Source organism: Theobroma cacao, chromosome 9, assembly GCF_000208745.1.
Source record: "Theobroma cacao cultivar B97-61/B2 chromosome 9, Criollo_cocoa_genome_V2, whole genome shotgun sequence".
NCBI classification, from domain to species: Eukaryota; Viridiplantae; Streptophyta; class Magnoliopsida; order Malvales; family Malvaceae; genus Theobroma; species Theobroma cacao.
Window position 1 is genome coordinate 3,174,761 of NC_030858.1, and position 20,001 is coordinate 3,194,761.

The 20,001-nt window shown below is 36.5% G+C and overlaps 4 protein-coding genes across 4 annotated transcripts; 2 read left to right on the top strand and 2 right to left on the bottom strand.

Moving 5' to 3' along the window:
* On the top strand, window positions 2,768-6,856 carry LOC18588153. Its single transcript, XM_018127260.1, has 6 exons — window positions 2,768-4,287; window positions 4,699-5,132; window positions 5,254-5,415; window positions 5,617-5,692; window positions 5,958-6,113; window positions 6,395-6,856. The coding sequence occupies exons 1-6, from the start codon at window positions 3,112-3,114 to the stop codon at window positions 6,533-6,535; spliced, it is 2,145 nt and encodes a 714-aa protein (XP_017982749.1). The 5' UTR covers window positions 2,768-3,111; the 3' UTR covers window positions 6,536-6,856.
* Window positions 7,375-8,463, bottom strand: LOC18588154. Its single transcript, XM_007012364.2, has one exon. It carries the CDS (start codon window positions 8,153-8,155, stop codon window positions 7,583-7,585), a length of 573 nt encoding a protein of 190 aa, XP_007012426.2. The 5' UTR covers window positions 8,156-8,463; the 3' UTR covers window positions 7,375-7,582.
* LOC18588155 (ylmG homolog protein 2, chloroplastic) lies at window positions 8,566-9,796 on the bottom strand. Its single transcript, XM_007012365.2, has 3 exons — window positions 9,420-9,796; window positions 9,125-9,339; window positions 8,566-9,039 (listed from the first exon to the last, which is right to left on the bottom strand). Exons 1-3 carry the CDS (start codon window positions 9,744-9,746, stop codon window positions 8,772-8,774), a joined length of 810 nt encoding a protein of 269 aa, XP_007012427.2. The 5' UTR covers window positions 9,747-9,796; the 3' UTR covers window positions 8,566-8,771.
* LOC18588156 (copper-transporting ATPase PAA2, chloroplastic) lies at window positions 10,069-17,242 on the top strand. The gene is made up of 17 exons (XM_007012366.2): window positions 10,069-10,773; window positions 10,879-10,956; window positions 11,160-11,257; window positions 11,379-11,432; window positions 11,705-11,791; window positions 11,989-12,150; window positions 12,367-12,477; window positions 12,780-12,848; window positions 13,033-13,142; window positions 13,664-13,769; window positions 14,266-14,332; window positions 14,788-14,867; window positions 14,951-15,396; window positions 15,718-15,892; window positions 16,176-16,307; window positions 16,498-16,648; window positions 16,773-17,242. The coding sequence occupies exons 1-17, from the start codon at window positions 10,134-10,136 to the stop codon at window positions 16,898-16,900; spliced, it is 2,694 nt and encodes an 897-aa protein (XP_007012428.2). The 5' UTR covers window positions 10,069-10,133; the 3' UTR covers window positions 16,901-17,242.

The window sequence follows — 20,001 nt, forward strand, 5'->3', positions numbered from 1 at the left end:
GAAGAGACTTCCAGCAGCTAAATTTCCCTTTCATCACCCACCTTCTAATAATTTCTTTGGATTAATTTACTTCTAATATCTGCAGTTCAATAATAATATGGCGCCTCAAAGGCACAAACTGGGTATGGTTAGTAAAAAATGGAATGCCCAATGGTTTCCATTTTCCCCCTTTTTTGGGTCTACAGACCTACTCTGTACAGAATCAACATATGCCTTGGCAAATAATACTACTATTTCCAATGATTGTGTAATTTATATTGTGTTTCTTTGACTAAAATTTCTTATAATCCAGCATTTATCAAAACCTTTATTAGTTTCATCGTACTAGCGATAAAGTCTTGGTACTCGTAGGCATTAGCTGGGACTGGATTAAAGAAATTTGGAATCGTCGGTTTGCTGGGCGCAGACTCATTTGGGCCTCGGGGCCTAACCAATGCCATGCGAGCTAGAAATCTAGTGCCCGGGAAGTTGGTGCGAGTCGACCGTCTAGGGATTCGACCCATGTCTCATGCAAGTTGAAAATTTTCTTTCTCATGGTTGGTTAGTAGATAAAAGTTTAAAACCCAATAATTTCCTACTTGTGCTTTCTTTGCCAAAATAAATAAAGCCTCTCGATTTGATAGTTGGCATGGCATATGCCTTGTATACGTTAATTATATGTCACATGAATTAAAAATGTCAGTTGATATTAATTTGATGACTTCATTAAAATTAAAGACCTGTGTAGGTATAAATTAAAAAAAAAACAATGTTTTTAAATATAAAAAAAATTACATATAAAGTGTAATAATTTATAATTTCTTTTAATATTTAAACTTTACACATAATTAAACCCTAACTAGCACATCATTCATAAGTTAGTACTTACACTAGGGCCTACTTTCTTAGGAAGCAAGAAAAATAATTCAGGTAAAGATTAGTCTTTTCACCTGGGCTCATTGGTAAGATTCCATTCTATCATGTTTTCCTTTTAATTTCTCTTTTTAAATTAGATACGAGTTACATAATACTTATATTTTGGAGTGATTAAAATTAGACTGAATTAATGACTCGACTGCATCGAATGTAATCTGAGTAAAATTGTTTGGTTTGATTGATCCATTTAGTCCATTAGATTCAATCGATTTATTTGATTGATTCTTAATTTTAAATTTTTTTTCAATCAATTTAATATTATATATATATATATATTCTTATTTACTACTTATTAAGTTGCTATCAAAGTTAATTTTATTGTTTTTGTTAAGTTGAATCTTAAATATCAAAACTTAGAGGTCAGAATTTTTAAATGTTAATTTGATGTCTTATAGTAAAGGATAAAGGTTGTCTTAACTCTTGTAAATGTTATAATTTATGCGGATGAAAGGAAAAATGTCATTTAGATTATTTGTATTTTTGTAATTATAGGTGAAATTTATAAATTTCAAGATTATAATTTGTAAAAATAAAAATGACAAAGTTTCAATTATTTTAATCTTAAACTAAATCAATTGAATCAATTTAATATTTAATTAATTTTTTTTAAAAATTTAATCTATTTAATCTTTAGTTACAACAAATTGAACCCATCCAATCCACCAATTACGCATTCCTTCTTATATTTATTTATATAAGTTTGATGCAATGATATTGAAATTGTAGGTAGTAATTACTTTAGGCGCTCTTCTCGGGCCTTGGTGGGCTTTGAACTTTTGTTTTAAACAAATTGAAAGCCGATGAGCTGCAGACATCAGTGACAGCAGGCTAATGTTTAAGTATTCAGTCTGAATCTCTACTTAGGTTGGGCTAACTTCCAGTATTATGATATTTAAATTTTGCTTTCATCTTCTGCACCTAAAACATTAAATCTTATATATATAATAAGATTAGATGTTCTAGATTAAAGTAGACTCATTGAATCTTGTAATATATATATATATATATATATTTATATGCAGGATTTTGTACCATCAACTAATTGTGATTGATAGCAAAAGCAATATATAATCTCTAAAAAAGGACAAAGCATGCCAAGTTTAATTTAGTGGTCATTCCTTTTCTCATGAAAAAGGTCAATATATAGGATTCCACATCCCCTTACTTTTAATAGTCCAACAAAAAAAGTATTGAAATTAAAAAAAAGAATTGATATGGTACTGATAGCATATTTTATTTTTTGAAAAGAGCGTCGTTAATTAAATTTTATAATAATTAATAAATTTAAAATCACAAAATTAATACGGCATGTGACTGGTATTTTTTATTATCTTTACAAAATTTTTCGAAATTTTTGAAAAAAGACAATGAAAAGGAAGGGTGGCCTACCCCTTTACATTTCTCCAATTTCATACAGTAGTAGGCATATTAAAACAAAAAAAGAGGTGGGCGTGGAAATTGGGATATAATAATTAGGGTTGTTAAAAGAAAAAGAAATAGTACAATAAGTAAAGTTTCACTTTTGGCCTTTAAACAGAAGCCGCAAGTGCCATGTGACTCGTAATGCCTATCGAGTAGCTAATTCTTTTTCAACACCTATTTATTTATTTTTACTAAAGTCCCCACTGTATACTCTTTAATTAATATCTTCTTTTTGTATGGTTTTTCCCATATCTCATTTTCATGTACAAAATTTTGTCTCATTTTTCTTCCAACTTTAGCCCATTAAAAGATGAGTAACCAATGGGGAGGGGGGCTTTCCATGAAGCAACCGGGCATCCCCACCTCAAGAAACAAATACAAAATTTGACTCTCCTACCAAGCCTATTTCTGCACACAATTTGTACCCATTTCCCTCCTCGATCATGTGACCAAAGCCCACGTAATCAACGTCCACCGTCCGATCCAAACAGCGAATCCACGTGGTACTGCTCATCACGAAAACGGTGTTTATGTTTCAATTCTTTGACGTGTCTATAACTATTTATGGTCTCGTAAGAACAAACTTTATAAAAACCAATGGGTCTTAATGTTTAGCAGAGATTAAACTGCAAAGGCACGGAGCCCGAAAATTTCTGTTAAAATTTTCGCGGGCGATATGTAAAGTGCTTGGTTTTTCGTTACTGGGTGCTTTTTTTGGTTGTTTTTTTTTTTTTTTTAAATATCGAGAATCGAAGAAGAACGAGATATCCGGGGATGGGTGATGTAGGGTTTTTCGAGAAAACTGATTCTGGGGAAAATGAAGGTATTTTGGGAGGAAGTGAAGAGAACAGCAAGAAAGAAAACGAAGAAGAAACTGCCGTTTTTAGTAGGCAGCAGGAGGCAACATTCAATCTCGATCTTAATCTGCAGCCAGTGGAAGAGGATTTTGGAAACACTTTTTTGGGATTTGATTTAGGATTTCCTGAGAAACATGCGGATGATTCCACCAATTCAAAAAGTCTTGTCTTTGGCGTTGATCTGAGGAGAATGGAAAGATACCCAGATGTTGAAATTGTTGGTTCTCCAAGCAAAAAGAGGAGATTTTCTGTTGAAGAAAAAGGAAAAGCAAAATTAGATGGTTTTGATGAAGAGGAAGAAAAACTGAATCTTGATCTTGATTTGGGATTGACGCAGATAGGAATAGATAAAGCGATTTCATCTTTCGGTCCTCCAATCGAAGCAGAGGAGCAAAAAGATACTGAAGTTGAATTTTTGGGAAGTACTAATACTTTGAATACTATTGATCTTGTTGTAGGGGAAATTGATTATAAGAGGAATGATGAAACGGAGGAATTTTACGTCTCAAGAAAGAGGGAAGAATCAAGAAGACACCACGAGATTGCTAGAAAATTTGCCCAAAGGCTTGCACATGAAGTTGATTCTGAAGGAGATTTTTTGAAATCTTTTTCTAAGACAAATAAGGATGGAGCTTTAAAGAATGTTGTTGTTGTTGTTGTTGATGATGATGATAAGGCAGAAGACTCAGAAAGTCCTTTTGGTATGGCATTAGAGATGATCAAAACCCGAAATTCGAGTTCAACTGACAAAAAGAAGTACTCAAGGGGTGGATTGGAGGCGGAGTTCAAATGGGTGCCTAAGAATTATAAAGGGTCGTCCATTTCTATGGCTCGTGACGTTCCATCATTGCTGGACCTTAGTTTGCGTGCTCTTGCAAAGAATGCCGAGGCAATGGTATCGCTCGAGCATGTTCCTGATGTGCTGAGGCATAAGCTTAGTCAGTTGGTGTGTGATAATCGGAAAATGGATGCTCATTTTCTGGAACTTCTTGTTAGGGGATCACCAACAGAGATACGAGTGAATGACTGTTCAGGAGTAACTGAAGACGAATTCACCAAGATGTTTGGCTGTTGTGATACTAAGAACTTGATTGTAAGTGACGTTTGACACATGTTGTTTTATCTTCCATTTTAATTGAATTGGCAGAATTTTTTCTTTTCTCTCTCCATGTTTTACAATGCAACCTTAGCATATCACCAATTGACTTGAGGGATTATTTGGTTCTATCTCTTAAGTTTTATTGGTGACTCTGTGAGCTATTTTCTTCTGAAAATTTTGCCTCAGTTATAATTTGTGAAAGTTTTAAAAGAAGGGGAAAACAATTGTAATTGAAAGATTAGAACTTGGCTTTTGGCTCTCACTATATATGACTAAGAAACCAAACTAGGACATTTAGGGTACTTTCAGAATTGGTTTTTCTAATATGTTTATGGACTATATACTTATTTAGACGTGGGCACCTGGCTGTCAGTTATTTATGATGTTTTTGGGCTCTGGAGGCAGGTTCTGCAGCTTGACTTGTGCGGATCATGTTTGCCTGATTATGTGTTACAAGGCACCTTAGCTCATTCATCAAATAGCCTTCCTGCTCTAGTTACCTTGTCTCTGGATGGTGCATATCGTTTGTCAGACAAAGGGCTAAATCTACTTGCGCTGTCTGCACCTGCTCTGCAGTCAATAAATCTGAGCCAGTGTTCCCTTCTCACATCTGCTGGCATCAACAATCTAGCTAGCTGTTTTGAATCTACCTTAAGAGAGCTATATTTAGATGAATGTCAGAATATACAAGCTATGGTTGTATTGCCTGCACTGAAAAAGCTTAAATGTCTGGAAGTGCTGTCATTGGCCGGAATTCAGACTGTTTGTGATGATTTTGTCGTTGGAATGGTTGAAGCATGTGGCAAAAATATGAAAGAGCTTGTTTTGGCTAATTGTGTGTGAGTTCTCTGAGATTATTCTAATTGATTTAAAAGTACACATAAGGAGGTTTAACACTTTTTATGTCTGTTTGTCTAATCTAGCATCAGTTTTGGTAACATAGGTGTTTTTGAGTTGCAGGGAATTGACTGATATATCTCTCAAATTTGTGGGAAAAAATTGTTCCAGATTATGTGCCCTTGACCTCTCTTACTTGCATAACTTGACGGATTCATCAATGAGATATCTTGCCAATGGCTGTCGATCAATTACCAAACTTAAACTGTGCCGCAATGGTTTTAGGTTTCCTTTCATCCTATGCTTATCTGCTGTTCATTTCCTAGCTTCTATAGATAATGATATACTCATCATGATACCGTCACATGTTTAATTATTCTATGTTTGTCAATTATACAGTAGACACTCTTATGTAGTATACATTCTTTTGACTTTTATGGAAGCAGTACCTGCAACTGACACAAATTATTTCTATATATATGACAGTGATGAAGCTATTGCAGCCTTCTTAGAAGCCTCTGGAGGTTCTCTAACTGAACTGTCCCTGAATAACATTATTTCGGTGAGATATCAAGTTATCAACATGCCTTACCTCATTAAGCTTTTGCCTTTTGCTTTTGTCTGCACCAAAATACCAATTATCCGGCAATGATTGTTGAATGATTCCCAAATCTGCTGTCTGACTCACTTTTTTGTGCTTGAAAGCCAAATGATTTCATTCTATGACATTGATGTTGCATGTGTTGGCTACTTCAGCTTCTTACATTCAATATTGCAAGCATGTAGTAATTGGTAAACTAACTCAAGGCGGTGAACAATTATAACAGGTGGGGCTGAACACTGCATTGTCACTTTCCAAATGTTCAAGAAAATTGTTCAGTTTGGACCTATCATGGTGCCGCAATTTAACAGATGAGGCACTGGGACTGATTGTTGATAGTTGCCTGTTACTGAGGCTGTTAAAACTCTTTGGATGTACACAGGTACACTTGCCAAGCTCTCTCTCTCTCTCTCTCTCTAATTAAAAGGCATCCTGTCCATGCATAATTGCTGCTTCAGGTGATGATTTATATAAAACCCAATAGTTATCCCTGTCAATGCATGCACATGCAATTTTCAAAATAGAAATGCTTATTTCTCCTCATGTTTCACTGACCTAAACTGCAACAAAGAGTAAATGCAAATTTAAATACATAGAAAAGCATCTTGCAGTTGATGCCAGCTGTTGTGTTTCTGATCTGGGACCTTTTTGTGTTTGATGCAGATTACAGAAGTGTTTTTAGGTGGGCATTCAAATGCCCAGGTGCAGATCATTGGACTGAAAATGACAACAGTATTAAAACATCTCAATATGCTTGAACCCCAAGAAGCTCCATTGCGCTATTCACCTATCAGTAGTTTATGATGAATGGTAGAGCTTGAATAACTTGGTTACCCAGTTTGCAAGGCCCAGCTTCATTCATTGACTTATACAAAAGCAACACTGACAACTAAAAGTACCCTCTTTTACTTGTCCATTCAAAGCCTTCAGTTTTGAAAACATACCTACGAAATTGTTACCAGACACCAAACCGGCTAATCTCTTTAGAGATATACCTCACTCTTTTTTTGGTGTCCTAGCAAATTCGCAATCAACCAAAAATTGTATATGGTCGATGGAATATTTTGGATAGTTTTTATGGTCATATTAAAGAGATAGAATTCTTCTCCCTTATTGAGTGTTTCAGTTGATTCTATATGCTTGTCTTCTGTTTTTCATCTTTATCAGATCAGGGTTAAGTTTGTTATCTCAGTTACGGAACATATGATTGAGGTTTGAAAATGTTTTAAACTCACAAATCCAAGGTGAGATGGTAGGCCTACTTGGTATGGTTTGCCCTGCTCGATGAAAGTATCTAGAGTCTGCATCTTACATATTGTGACTAGGAAACATTGTCGACCTACATTCACACCTTGAGAGTAAATTGTGGCAAGAGGTTAAACAAGACAGTGTCAGGTGTTGTGTTCCTATTTAGAAAAGAAAACCGACTTGGAATTCTGCTGAAATTAAATGTTGGTATTCTTCCATAAGGCCTCTGGCATCGGTTCAGCATGGTTAAAACATGGTTTCTACGCATTTTTTCTTTTGGTCATACATCGATTCAATGTTTATCAGCCATAGAGGTTGCGTTTATGGTGCAGTGCCCTGTTTTTCTCTTAGCAAACCCAGCAGCTAGAATTTAAATCTAACAAGGATTACGGATGTTTAGGAAGAGAAGAATACACTACAGGGAAAACACCAGTTTGACAATTAACCGTATATTCTTGCTTCTTACAAGGAGATAGTTTGATATTGGAAACTAGGAAACAGAGGATCTTCATCTCCACGACAAGGCAAAAACAGACGTTTCATTACTTATGTCTGTGTATAAAGCTCTTTCTGTTCCATAAGGTTCAACTTCAACCAAGCTTCTCAGTTCAGACCAGAAGCCTTACACTTCAAAACAAATGCCAGAACCAGAAGAATTAGTAAGATTCCAGCAGAAGAACCACCAACTCTGTGAATCCAGTTAGGATCAAACCTCGTAAAGCTTCTGTCACAGTAAAGCGACAAAGCAATGGCCAGGATTAATATCAATAGCAGCAGAGGCAGCCAAGAAGCAAAGTTGATGGGCTGCTCATCAGGTTCTAGCTCACTCACTGTTGCCCTGTTGGTGTAAAGAGGTGAAACCACACCTAAGACGACCAAACCTATTGCCACCAGTCTCTCATATGAAGAAGAGCTGCTTGACCTGATCCAATGACGATCAGACCTGGTAAATCTCTGGTTCAAGTAAAGTAAGAAAGCAAAAGCCAAGATCAGTAGCACAAGCAGCAGGCGCAACCATGAAGCCAAGTCCATGGATTGCTCTTCAAACTCCGCTTCACTAACCGACTTCTGGTTAACATAAAGAGGTGAAACCACGGCTAAAATGGTCAAGACGATCGCCACCCATTTCTCATATGAACAAGACCTGCTTGACCTGCACATAGCTATCGGCTCCATTCATAACACAAATTTCAGGAGAAACAGCCCCTTTTTTTGTTATTGAGCAAATTGTTTCTTCATATTATCTCCCTATTTTTCATTTAACCTCCGGATCCATCCATTTGGAATATAGTTTCTGGTCAAGAAACATTCCAATCCAACGGCCATGGGAAAGGCCCAAAGGGTTCAAGTGTAAAGAGCAATCTCTATAAACCCTTATCCCTTGGGAATCCTTCCAGAAGTTTTCAAGATACGTGGAAATTTTGCAAGAGGTAAGGCAGCCATATTAAATTGTTTTGGAATCAGATTCTTGGAGCGGAATTAATCTGCAAAGTTCCTCTTTTATCATCACATTTGATGCCGATCCGATTATTCCTAAAGTTTGATTAAACAAAGGGAACATGATGCCATTTGAGATCAACCATAAATAAACCGGTCAAGGGAAACAGATAGTAGCAGACAGTAAAGCTTTTGCTAGAGTTCTTACATTTGAAATTAGAATTTGTTTTTTGCTTATCATCCCCTAAAAGAATTATTTTAGCGGTTAAAATTGGATACTTTTATAGCACAAGAATTTCCAGTGATCAACCGGTACAAAGTAAACAGAAAAATGACTATTAAAACAAAACGATGTTTAACTGGTGCCATTGGAGCTCTTGGACCGGTTGCCATTGAGCCGTCTCATCCACTTCTTCTGCGATGAGGTTAAATCAGTGAACAAAGAAGGAGATGAAGCGCTTTTCGGAGGTTGTCCAGCCACGGGAAGCTCCGCCGGAAGTGCGGCGGCGGTGCTACTAAATGCGTTTAGAACCAGAAATGCAAGTATTGGAGAGAGATCCAATGTTCCTCCCAGCGGTGGAATTATCCCGCGGAATATGTTGAGGTACGGATCACATATAGTGCTGAACCAAAGAAAAATAGTAGTTTATATTAAAAGAAATTAAAGTATTTTAGTTTATTGAAATTCCATGGAATTGGTATCATTACCTGAGGGGGCTAACAATGGCTGGAGGAGAGTTAGGGAACCAAGTCAAAACCAGCCTTACAATTAACAGCGTGTTGTAAATGTTTAAGAAATTAAGGATTCCATTGGCCACGACGATCCCTGCCACTGAATCACCAGGTAAAACCGCTGCAAAATTGTGATTTGACAGCGGAGAATAATTATTAACCTTCCTGGAATTGATTCTGTAAGTAGTTACCTATGGTAAAAATTGGAATTAGTACCAAAACAAACACCTTGAATGGGAATGAAAGAGAGATAGCTAATGAAATAAGTTACCTCATTGCAGAAGCTTTGGAAGTCGGAGGATAAGGAGAGTAGATTTTTGAAAGCTGGATTTTGTTTAAGGAAATTGAAGAACTTATCGGCGGTTGAAACAACTGAATCGTGAAGATCACGAATTATATTTTGAGGAACAACGGGAGCGAGATTGGGCTTCGATGGCCTCAAATATGGAGGCGCGAATGGCGTTTGAATAAATGCTGAAGAAAGTAATAAAGATTTGGGAACTGAAGTTGGGGATTTTGATTTTAGGCTCTCTTGGGCAGGCTCAGTAACGGCCATTTCTTTGCTTGAAGAAGAAGAAGAAGAGGAAGAAGATAACATTTTTCGTTTTCAGTGGATTAGGATTTTAAAAGTGAGGTTTTTATGTATACAGCGTGGCACGATCTTATTTGCTACTTCGCTGTGGTTCTTTTGCACTGCAATAAAACGCAGCGTTTTGGATAGCAAATAAATTGACGATTTTTTAATTAATTACTGACTTGCCAGGCTGGCGCTCCTGCTGTTTTTGACCACAAAGTAGGTGTGTCTTCAATTTAACGATAGCAACAAAAAAACGTGGGGATATAATAGCAAGCTTACGTGGCGAAGGGTGATTGGATCATATTTTAAATAATTCAACTACCTCCTCTGCCTTCATCAACGATCGTCTTCTTAAACTCTCTTCTCTGTATTTCTTTTTTCTTTTTTCTATCCTTCTGCGAAAACACAATGGCAATGGCGGCTGATCTGTTAAGACTCTCTTTATCTACTCAGCCAAAGCTCTCCTTCAGTTATGGCGGGAAAGCTAAGATTGACCGCTTTGACTTGCTCCAACGGCGCCGTCGCAGTCGTTTCTATTCCCGGCCTCGCTCAACTCCTGGTTTCATCTTGTTCAACTCACTGGAAACTAGATCACAGTCGCAAGAATCGTCTCTCCAAACGCCGAAACAAAAGCCTAAAGACTCTTCGGTTCTCCTCGATGTCAATGGGATGATGTGCGGCGGATGCGTATCCCGAGTTAAATCCGTTATCTCCTCCGACGAGCGAGTGGAATCAGTCGTGGTCAACTTATTGACAGAAACAGCGGCGATCAAGTTGAACCAAGAGGTGATAGAGAGCGAGACCGTGGACAGTGTTGCGGAGAGTATAGCTCAACGCGTGAGCGAGTGCGGGTTCATGGCGAAGAGGAGGGTTTCGGGGCTTGGAATCGGAGAGAATGTGAGGAAATGGAAGGAAATGTTGAAGAAGAAAGAGGAATTGCTGGTGAAGAGTAGGAATCGAGTGGCTTTTGCCTGGACTTTGGTGGCGCTTTGTTGTGGATCTCACGCTTCACATATTTTGCACTCGCTTGGGATTCATATCGCCCATGGTAATATACTTTAATTAAGGACAAATACTTATTCAAATTAAGATCTGTGATAATGACTCATTGAATTAGTACTTTGATTTAATTTAATTGCTATGTTTGATGCAGGACCATTTTTGGAGGTCCTTCATAATTCTTATTTTAAAGGTGGATTGGCTTTAGCGGCTTTGCTGGGGCCAGGAAGAGGTTGGTTTTTTTTCCCCTTATTTGCACATATATTAACATTTAGGTGGTATTTAAGAAGTTGCTTTATATTACAGACAACAATTTTAAATGCATTTTAAGATATTTATCTTAAGGCACTTGCTAGCAAAACTCTTTTAAAGTGTCCTAATGCCCCAGTGAGTAAAGGTTGACTTCAGTCAAATTGCTTGAAACGTCTGTTGCAGACCTGCTAGTTGATGGACTAATGGCGTTCAAGAAAGGATCACCCAATATGAATTCTCTCGTGGGATTTGGATCAATTGCAGCATTTATCATTAGTGCAGTGAGATTTTTCTTCTTTCTTTCCTTGTGGTTTGAAAGCTGATATTCAGTTTTCTTGGTGTAGCCTTGTGGAGTCAATTTGCTAATTTCAGTTGTTCTTATATTTGCGTATTTCCTTGTAGGTGTCGCTTCTTAACCCTGGGCTTGCATGGGACGCATCCTTCTTTGATGAACCGGTGATTTCCCTTACTTTTACTTCTTTGCAATATTTGTTATCAATATTCTTTTTGCTCCTTTTGACATTATGCTCTACTCCTTAACTTTTAAGCTAAGCCAAGGACCCTTTTATCATTGTTGAGTTACAGCTACCAAATGCATTGTGATATGACCCCTTTTGTTACATCTAGTGATCGCTATTTCTATATATGCTGAAACAACTTAGATGAATGTCTGATAGTTTTGGTTGATAACAGTTTCTCATGAAGTTCTCTGATTTTTTAGTATGCAGGTTATGCTTCTTGGTTTTGTGCTCCTGGGACGTTCTCTGGAGGAAAAAGCAAGGATTCAAGCATCTAGTGACATGAATGAACTTTTAGTGAGTTAGAATTGATACTTGCTTTTGGTGCTATTACACTTGTTTTTGTGTTTGATGGCCAAGGGCCAATGACTCTGCTTTTCGGCTCTATGGATTCATAGATTTTACTTGCACAACATGCTTCTAACATATTCACCCTGAATTTTGAACTTCTTGCCCTTTGTGTGGTTTCACATGTGAGTTCATTGTTTTTGCAGTCATTGATTTCCACTCGGTCAAGACTAGTGATTACTTCAAGTGATGATTCATCTGCTGATTCTGTACTTTGCTCTGATGCTATTTGCATTGAGGTTCCATCAGATGATATTCGAGTTGGAGACTCTGTGTTAGTTTTGCCTGGAGAAACTATTCCTACGGATGTAAGTCATGAATATGTTATAACATCAGGTTTGAGTGGATCATACACTGAATTTCGTAAACTTGGTACATATACATACATATACATTTGTGCTTTCATTTAAAGCCAACACATCTTGCTAATGATATGAAACTAAGATGAACCTTTTATAATAACTGTATGATTGAATTTACTACACACAAATTGACATCTGCTATAATTAAAATTCCCTACACAGGGGAAAGTCCTTGCAGGAAGAAGTGTGGTTGATGAATCCATGCTCACTGGGGAATCACTTCCAGTATTCAAGGAGAAAGGTCTCATGGTCTCTGCTGGAACAATAAACTGGGTAAGATTATTACTTTGAGGAATAGAGCTTTGAAATGCTGTGACTTATGCCATCGGCTTTTACTTTAGGGGAGAGAAATGCTTGACCGTTGCTTATTTCAGGGATATAGGTATAACCTTTTATATTAAAGTGCATATTAGCTGGACTGCTTGAGAGAATTAGACCTGAGTGGGAGAGGTAGACAAAGATTGAAAGTTGGGACTAAATTTGGATTCTTGCTGAATTATTTTTGAAGAATTTTCCTTTAAATTCACTTACCCATGCATTCATCATTCATTTTTATGGATGTTTATATATTTCAGGATGGTCCTTTAAGGATTGAAGCAACTTCCACAGGCTCCAACTCAACTATTTCTAAGATTGTACGAATGGTTAGTGCCTTAGTGAACCTTTTTATTGGATTAATTATACAGTCATGTTTTGACATCTGATGTTTGATGAGTCACTATACTTTGTCTCTTTCTGCACTGGGTATAATTGTCCTATGTTTATCTAATTACTAATGACAAATCATTGCTTCCTTTTGGCCTGAGTAAGCTTCCAATATTTTTTCAGGTTGAGGATGCTCAAGGACAAGAAGCACCAGTGCAGAGGCTTGCAGATGCGATAGCTGGGCCATTTGTATACAGCATAATGACTCTGTCGGCAGCAACCTTTGCTTTTTGGTATGGGGTTTGTTCTTCAGATTTATTAACTTTGGATAGACTGATGAAAGTTGAGGTGCTTAAAATTGATGGAAAAAGCAACATTTTAATTTATTTATTCAAGATATGTATGTAACTCTTAGATGCTTTCATTAAACTGAATGGGTAATTGTTATTCACTTTGCAAAGTTCAAATAGTTGAAATCTTACTTTGAGAAGATGATGGCAATTTTAGCTGCACTTCACCTCTAGTTGTTCTCTCCCCATTGTTCCATCTAAGATCCCCGCATACTTCTACTTTTGTATATGCCTGTGACAATTTGGGCATCAATTTAAGCAAGGGCTGCACAATTTTAACTTTCTTTCATTTCAGAAGTTGTGCATTTAGTTTACACATTGCCTTAACTTCCCATGCTAGTAGAGGTCCCTGTGGGCTTTTGTTTTAGTTGCTTATAGATATGTTATCGACTCTCTCCTAGCATCCACTGATTCTCTACTAGCTTAATTCTTACTTCTTGTCTCCTTGTTGCTTTGATATCCAGGTATTATGCTGGGTCACACATATTTCCAGATGTTTTGCTCAATGACATTGCTGGGCCTGATGGAGATCCTTTACTTTTGAGTTTGAAACTTGCTGTGGATGTATTAGTGAGTAATCTTTTGTTTACCTGCATTTCTTCACCAGCTTATTGCCTAAATATTAATTGCCAGATTGTTTGCATAGTTTTCATTTTTGTCTATTTGGTTGCCAAGAAAGTTGTCCATCATAAGAGTTATCTCAATATCGCAAAAGAAACTTCTTTTTTCCTTTTCAAAAGAAGGAAACAAGTTAAAAAGCTATGCCTTTCTGCATTTTCCTGTTAAAAGTTGCAAAACACATTTTAGGGAGATTTTCTGGTAAGAATGGCAACGGCCAAAATGCAGAAAAAGATGCAATATGATTAAATATTCAAATAAAAAAAAAAGTTTACAAGAATGCTCTGTAAACTTGTTGGCACCTGCAGATTATTGCTTACATAGTTGCCCTCATTTTCTTCGAGAATTGGGGCTTAAAGTGATGTATTTTATTTGCACTTTCTCTAAATAATCGAGCAAATATATATATTTGCACTGTCATTTTGTAATGCTAGTTATCTTTTTTCAGGTAGTTTCCTGTCCATGTGCGCTGGGTCTCGCCACACCAACAGCAATCCTTGTTGGCACCTCTCTTGGTAATTTATCTAGCTTGTTAATAAATCTTGATTTTGATGCTTCTTCTGTTTAGTACTGATATAGTGAATGTGTAATATTCTTATATTTACCATTTAGAAGATAGTATGAGCAAGTCCTAACTAACTATAGGTAAGTAAATATGTGGAGAGTTTTGGTTGGCTCATACTCTAATAAATATTGAGAACATCGGGAAGAATTCATTTGGAAAACTTTGATTTTGAGGAATTCCCAAATCTGCGCTCTTGAAATATTGTTTATTTTAGAACATTTGCCCATTATGACATTGAGACCACTATAAGTTCACTGGTATGAGGTGTATGCACATTGGATAGTCTTATATTTGAAGAATAGGATATTGGGCACTCAAGTTTATTATTGATTATTTACATTTTATAATCAACAATTAAACTGCCTGTTATACTGAATTTTATGTTGCTGCAATGACAATCATCAGGAGCAAGACAAGGACTGCTTATAAGAGGAGGGGATGTTCTGGAACGCTTGGCCAGTGTAGACCATGTTGCTTTTGATAAAGTACTTCTACACTCGAAGATAATACTCTCTCTCTGCTATTTTATAACTTTCACTCTAACCTCACCCTCTTTTCCAACGTGCAGACAGGGACTCTCACTGAAGGAAAACCCACTGTCTCCTCAGTGGCTTCCTTTGCTTATGATGAATCAGAAATTCTTCAAATTGCTGCAGCAGTAGAGAGAACAGCAACACATCCAATTGCTAAGGCTATTGTAAAGAAGGCAGAATCGTTGAATTTGGCATTCCCAGAAACAAGAGGGCAGCTAGTTGAACCAGGTTTTGGAACCTTAGCTGAAGTAAATGGGCATTTGGTTGCTGTTGGTAATTTAAAATGGGTTAACGAACGATTCCAGATAAAAGCAAAGCCCTCTGATTTGATGAATTTGGAACATGCGACAATGCATCACTCATCATCACCATCAAACAATTCAAAAACAGCTGTCTATGTTGGACGTGAGGGAGAAGGTGTTATTGGTGCCATAGGAATATCTGACAGTTTGCGGTATGATGCTGAGTCTACTGTGAGAAGGTAATATTTTCATATTCTTTTTACCATGTTGGAGAGTTCTCTCCATTCCCTGGCTTGGCATGGACATTAGCTACAAGTCCTAATTAGTAGCCAATGCCCAATTGATTGTTCTCCATCCATGGTTGGTCATGAAGCTCTATTAACTCTTCTTTATGTTTCAACTAGAATAGCAACAATTAAAACTTTCATTTCCTTTCCCTTTTGTTCTATCGAAAATATGCTGAACATGCATAAGACTGATGATAAAAAATGTTCTACGTATGAATCTTATTTTCTGACCTTTTGTCATTTGTGGTTGTTTTGTTGTCTTGTTTGTAAAAGACTTCAGAAGAAGGGTATCAAAACAATCCTCATTTCAGGAGACAGGGAAGAGGCAGTTGCAACTATTGCGCAGACAGTTGGAATAGGAAGTGAATTTGTTAATGCATCCCTGACTCCGCAGCAGAAATCAAGGGTTATATCTACTCTTCAGACTGCAGGACATCGCATTGCAATGGTATAATCTAAAGCATTCTTAAGTCTCACCTGGCTCTTCAGTCAATAATTGGACTTCTTCATATTTTACTAAAAGTGGGCAGTATTGCTGCTCCACTGACTTAGATGAAGAAGTACCTATATTAGACTTGCCTTCAATGATTAGTTTTCCCAGGATCACATTGATTGTGAGCTGAGGAGGAAGATTTAGGATGACCCTGATAAAAGTAACGCATGCTAGTCCTAGACTGTGGCTTTGTTACAAATATGTCCAGCTAATATGTCTGTCTTGTTTCTCTCTAAAGGTAGGGGATGGCATTAACGATGCACCATCTTTGGCTCTTGCTGATGTTGGGATATCTATACAGACTGAAGCACAAGATACTGCAGCCTCTGATGCGGCATCTATTATACTTCTTGGAAACAGACTCTCACAGGTTTGCTATTGTTCAAGTTCTTAATTTCAGTGTTCATGTTGCACCACGTACAACATGTTACATGAGCTTGTGGATACTATAAACTTTATAGCTAGTCAATTTTTAAAAGATGTTTACAAAGATTATATTTTGGCTGCTCCATAGAATACCAGGCAGATACTTTCATTCTCACTGAAGACTTCCCTGGCAGGTAGTAGATGCACTGGATCTTGCACAGGCAACAATGGCAAAAGTGTACCAAAATTTATCATGGGCAGTAGCATATAATGCTGTTGCCATCCCCATTGCTGCTGGTGTATTACTTCCCCAATATGATTTTGCCATGACGCCATCACTTTCTGGTAAGTAAACTGGAAAAGTGGAGAAGTAACACTCATTTATATACGTATGGTCCCCAGAATATATTCTCTTTCACATCTAGGACTATGACTAAGTTGCTTCACTCTTTTGTATTGGGCTTGACAGGTGGGCTAATGGCCTTGAGCTCAATATTTGTTGTAACCAATTCCTTGCTTTTACGTCTCCATGGGCTTGAGAAGAGCAGGAAAAAAAATGTTGCGAAAAAATCACAAATGCCTGCTGGTCCGAGTTAACGAAAGTAGTCCAGTCCAATCCATTGAATAAATATCCCGAGATGGTATTTCTTTTACTCAAAAATGAGCAAGAATGAAAATTGCGAGCACATCAATTTCTCTCTCTCGGTTCATTTGGTTTAGCTCTTGTGGTTTATTATGTTATAATAAAGCATGTTGAAATCGTTTTGTGGACAACCAAAGCCATTATCAAACTGCAAGGCTACTTGGTTGGCACAACGTGTAATCCGTCTAGTACCATCAAAATCTAATAATTCGGGCACTTGTATTGTAACGATAAATGTAATTTCTTCGTCCGATTAAGTGAAAGAACAGAGATGCATTTCTCATTTGCTTTGCGTTTTTCTTAACCTCTTTTTTATTCTTTTTCCGCCATTGTTTGATACTGCTTTATTATCAGCTTTCTTAAGGCCAAACACAGCGTGTACCTCCATTGATTCTTGCAAAGACAGGAGTTGGTGTAGCCACGTGCGAAGTGTCCATTGAAACCACTCAATCGCTTGGTTACGGAATTGCAAAGCTGTGGCCAAGCAGATACTTTGACTCAGAGACTGATGCTGCTCTGCTCAGTATAAGGACGTTGCCAAATGCATGTAGATATGGATCACAATTAAGTTCACGACAGAAACTCCATTATTTTCTGGTAGGTTTTCAGGTCCTCTCCCATAACTTCTATTGGCCCTGCGCCACACCATCGCCGCGCCCCCACCAAGTACCCACAGTTCAAATCACTGAATGAAAACCTTCTCTCATTTCATCCATCCCCATCAAGACCCCGACCCCCCCCCCCCCTTCCAAAGAAAAGAAGAAGAAGAAAGTCATAGCTGATATTTAAAGCATTAATGGCAATTAATCCCCCAATGCATTACCACATCAATACATCATGCTTCAGAAATCAGCTGAACCTGAGAAAGTGAGTGAGACAAGAGAGAGAATCTTGCTTGCTTAGTCTTATAAAGTCTGAAACAATGTCCTTCACGGACCACATTCCAAGGAGGTTTGTTTGTCTTTCCCAATTCCCATTAGGATGAAATTGAATTATATAGCAGTATTAAATTTAGGAAGAAGAATCAAAGATCTTCTCTGGAGGAGGAAGAACGCTTCGGTGGCTGAACGTCCTAAAGAATAAAAAATAAATAAAAATAAATTTCAAGCATGTGAAAATCAGATTCCTTTCACGGAGTGTCATTTCTCTACGAAACCTTCATTTACATTTTGTAGCAATAAACAAATACCAGTGGTAAGACAGAAACTGTGGGGTTTTCATCAGAATAGAAATTTCACTGCCCCAGTGCTGAATTGCGAATGTAAATTCTTTAAGAATTCTTTCATATTCATAAAACTGAGTTGAGATTAGAGTGGGTTGGGGTAAACTCATGGGGAGAAGAAACATGGCCATGGCGTGGCCCATAGTTGATGGCCATACCCCCCCCCAAAAATAAATAAAAAAATAAAAACCTTAAAATACACTCACATTAAATGGGCACGTGATTGGGAACATGTTTAGTTGAAAGGACTTCCATGCAAAAACGCTTTACATGTGATTGGTGGGTCCACCTTTGGCCCCTCTACATTTACTCGACCGTACCCTTGATTATTCTTTTGTGTGTTTTCATTTTTTTTTCCCACTTGGCATGTAACCACGTTGCCATGCTTCCCATTTGTTACACGTGGTGGCCCTTCGCTCTTTCTTGTCGACGTGGCAGTTGAAAGTAATAACAAATCCGAAACTCCCTGTGAACGTTAAAATTCAAATTTTTAAAAGAATCAAATTATGGTGGGGGTTGTAATGTAATATAATTGCAGGGGAAGTAATTCCATAATATTACAATATTTAAATTTATAAATATTTTAAAATTTAATTGTTCATTTTAATATTTTGAGCACAAATCATTTGCATGGTTGCCAATTTTTCAAATTTCCAACTAAATTTTATAACAAGGTTGACATGAAAATGGAAAGCTATAAACATAGACAAGAGTGGGAAATTACTTATTTCATGTAAGAAGCAGACCCCAAAAATGATGTGTGGCCCTTTTGAAAATATAACTGAACAAAATGGATGAAAAATGGGGGACTGCGGCTACTAAATCAAGTAAGGATACGGTGATAGGAAGTGATCAAAGTCACTGATGAGGTGGGAACAACTTCGAGGAAAAAAATAATAATAAAAATGTTTAAATTTGATGAAGCATTTCTCGTTGGGTCCACAGACATCAATTCGTCCTCAAACCTCAAATTCCCTTCCCTAATTTTGGATAATTCACTTCCGCTAACTTCTTTGTTTGTTTATGAGTTTCAACAAGCTTATAACAATTTCACCTAAGCATGTTTAACACCGTTTGGAACTTTTCCTTGTGATTTTTTTTTAAATAAAAGATATAAATTGTTTTAAAAATTTTTAAACAAATTTCAATTTTTTTATTAAATTCAATAAGTCTCAATAAATTTCTTTTAAATCAAATAAGTTCATGTATGACGTTGACTTGAAAAATAAAAAATAAAACATGATATACGTTAATATGCTACGATAATACTTTTAAAAGAATTACTTGATTTACTGTCAGATAGAGAGGTTGAGTTTTATATAGATTTAATGAAAATACTCGACCGATATCCATTTCACCATATCGGATAGTACTGACAAAATTTAAAGAACTCAATAATCAGTTAGAATATTTATTAGATAAAGGTTTTTTATGTCTTAATGTGTCATCACGAGATGCACTAGTATTGTTTGTAAAGAATAATGATGGATCATTTATATCATGCATAATCACAATCAACTTAATGATATTTTGAATAATAATAATTAATTATAAAAAGTTATTTAATTTAAAATAAAATATAAAATTTTAATTGAATGTAATATAAAAATAATTATTTATTTAATTTATTTAACGATTTAAAAAATTTTAATATATTTATCAAATTAAAATAATTTGATTGTTTGGAATAATTTATAAATTTTTTTCTACCAAAAATTAGAATGAAGAAAATAAAAAAAAAAACCATCTAAAAGGGAGTTCAATAGGAGGGTATATTATTTAACAGAAGTGAAAAATGGAAAGAAAAAAAAAAGAAAAAAGAAAAGAGAGTCA

Excerpts from the sequence above, each read along its gene's own strand:
- LOC18588153 (XM_018127260.1), top strand. The coding sequence starts at position 3,112 with ATGGGTGATGTAGGGTTTTTCGAGAAAACTGATTCTGGGGAAAATGAA. Across the intron at positions 5,416-5,616 it reads CTGTGCCGCAATGGTTTTAG|TGATGAAGCTATTGCAGCCT; the intron begins GTTTCCTTTCAT and ends TATATATGACAG. Across the intron at positions 6,114-6,394 it reads AACTCTTTGGATGTACACAG|ATTACAGAAGTGTTTTTAGG; the intron begins GTACACTTGCCA and ends TGTTTGATGCAG.
- LOC18588154 (XM_007012364.2), bottom strand. The coding sequence starts at position 8,155 with ATGGAGCCGATAGCTATGTGCAGGTCAAGCAGGTCTTGTTCATATGAG.
- LOC18588155 (XM_007012365.2), bottom strand. The coding sequence starts at position 9,746 with ATGTTATCTTCTTCCTCTTCTTCTTCTTCTTCAAGCAAAGAAATGGCC. Across the intron at positions 9,340-9,419 it reads TCCAAAGCTTCTGCAATGAG|GTAACTACTTACAGAATCAA; the intron begins GTAACTTATTTC and ends TTTTTACCATAG. Across the intron at positions 9,040-9,124 it reads GCCATTGTTAGCCCCCTCAG|CACTATATGTGATCCGTACC; the intron begins GTAATGATACCA and ends TCTTTGGTTCAG.
- LOC18588156 (XM_007012366.2), top strand. The coding sequence starts at position 10,134 with ATGGCAATGGCGGCTGATCTGTTAAGACTCTCTTTATCTACTCAGCCA. Across the intron at positions 10,957-11,159 it reads TTTGCTGGGGCCAGGAAGAG|ACCTGCTAGTTGATGGACTA; the intron begins GTTGGTTTTTTT and ends CGTCTGTTGCAG. Across the intron at positions 14,333-14,787 it reads CCTTGTTGGCACCTCTCTTG|GAGCAAGACAAGGACTGCTT; the intron begins GTAATTTATCTA and ends GACAATCATCAG.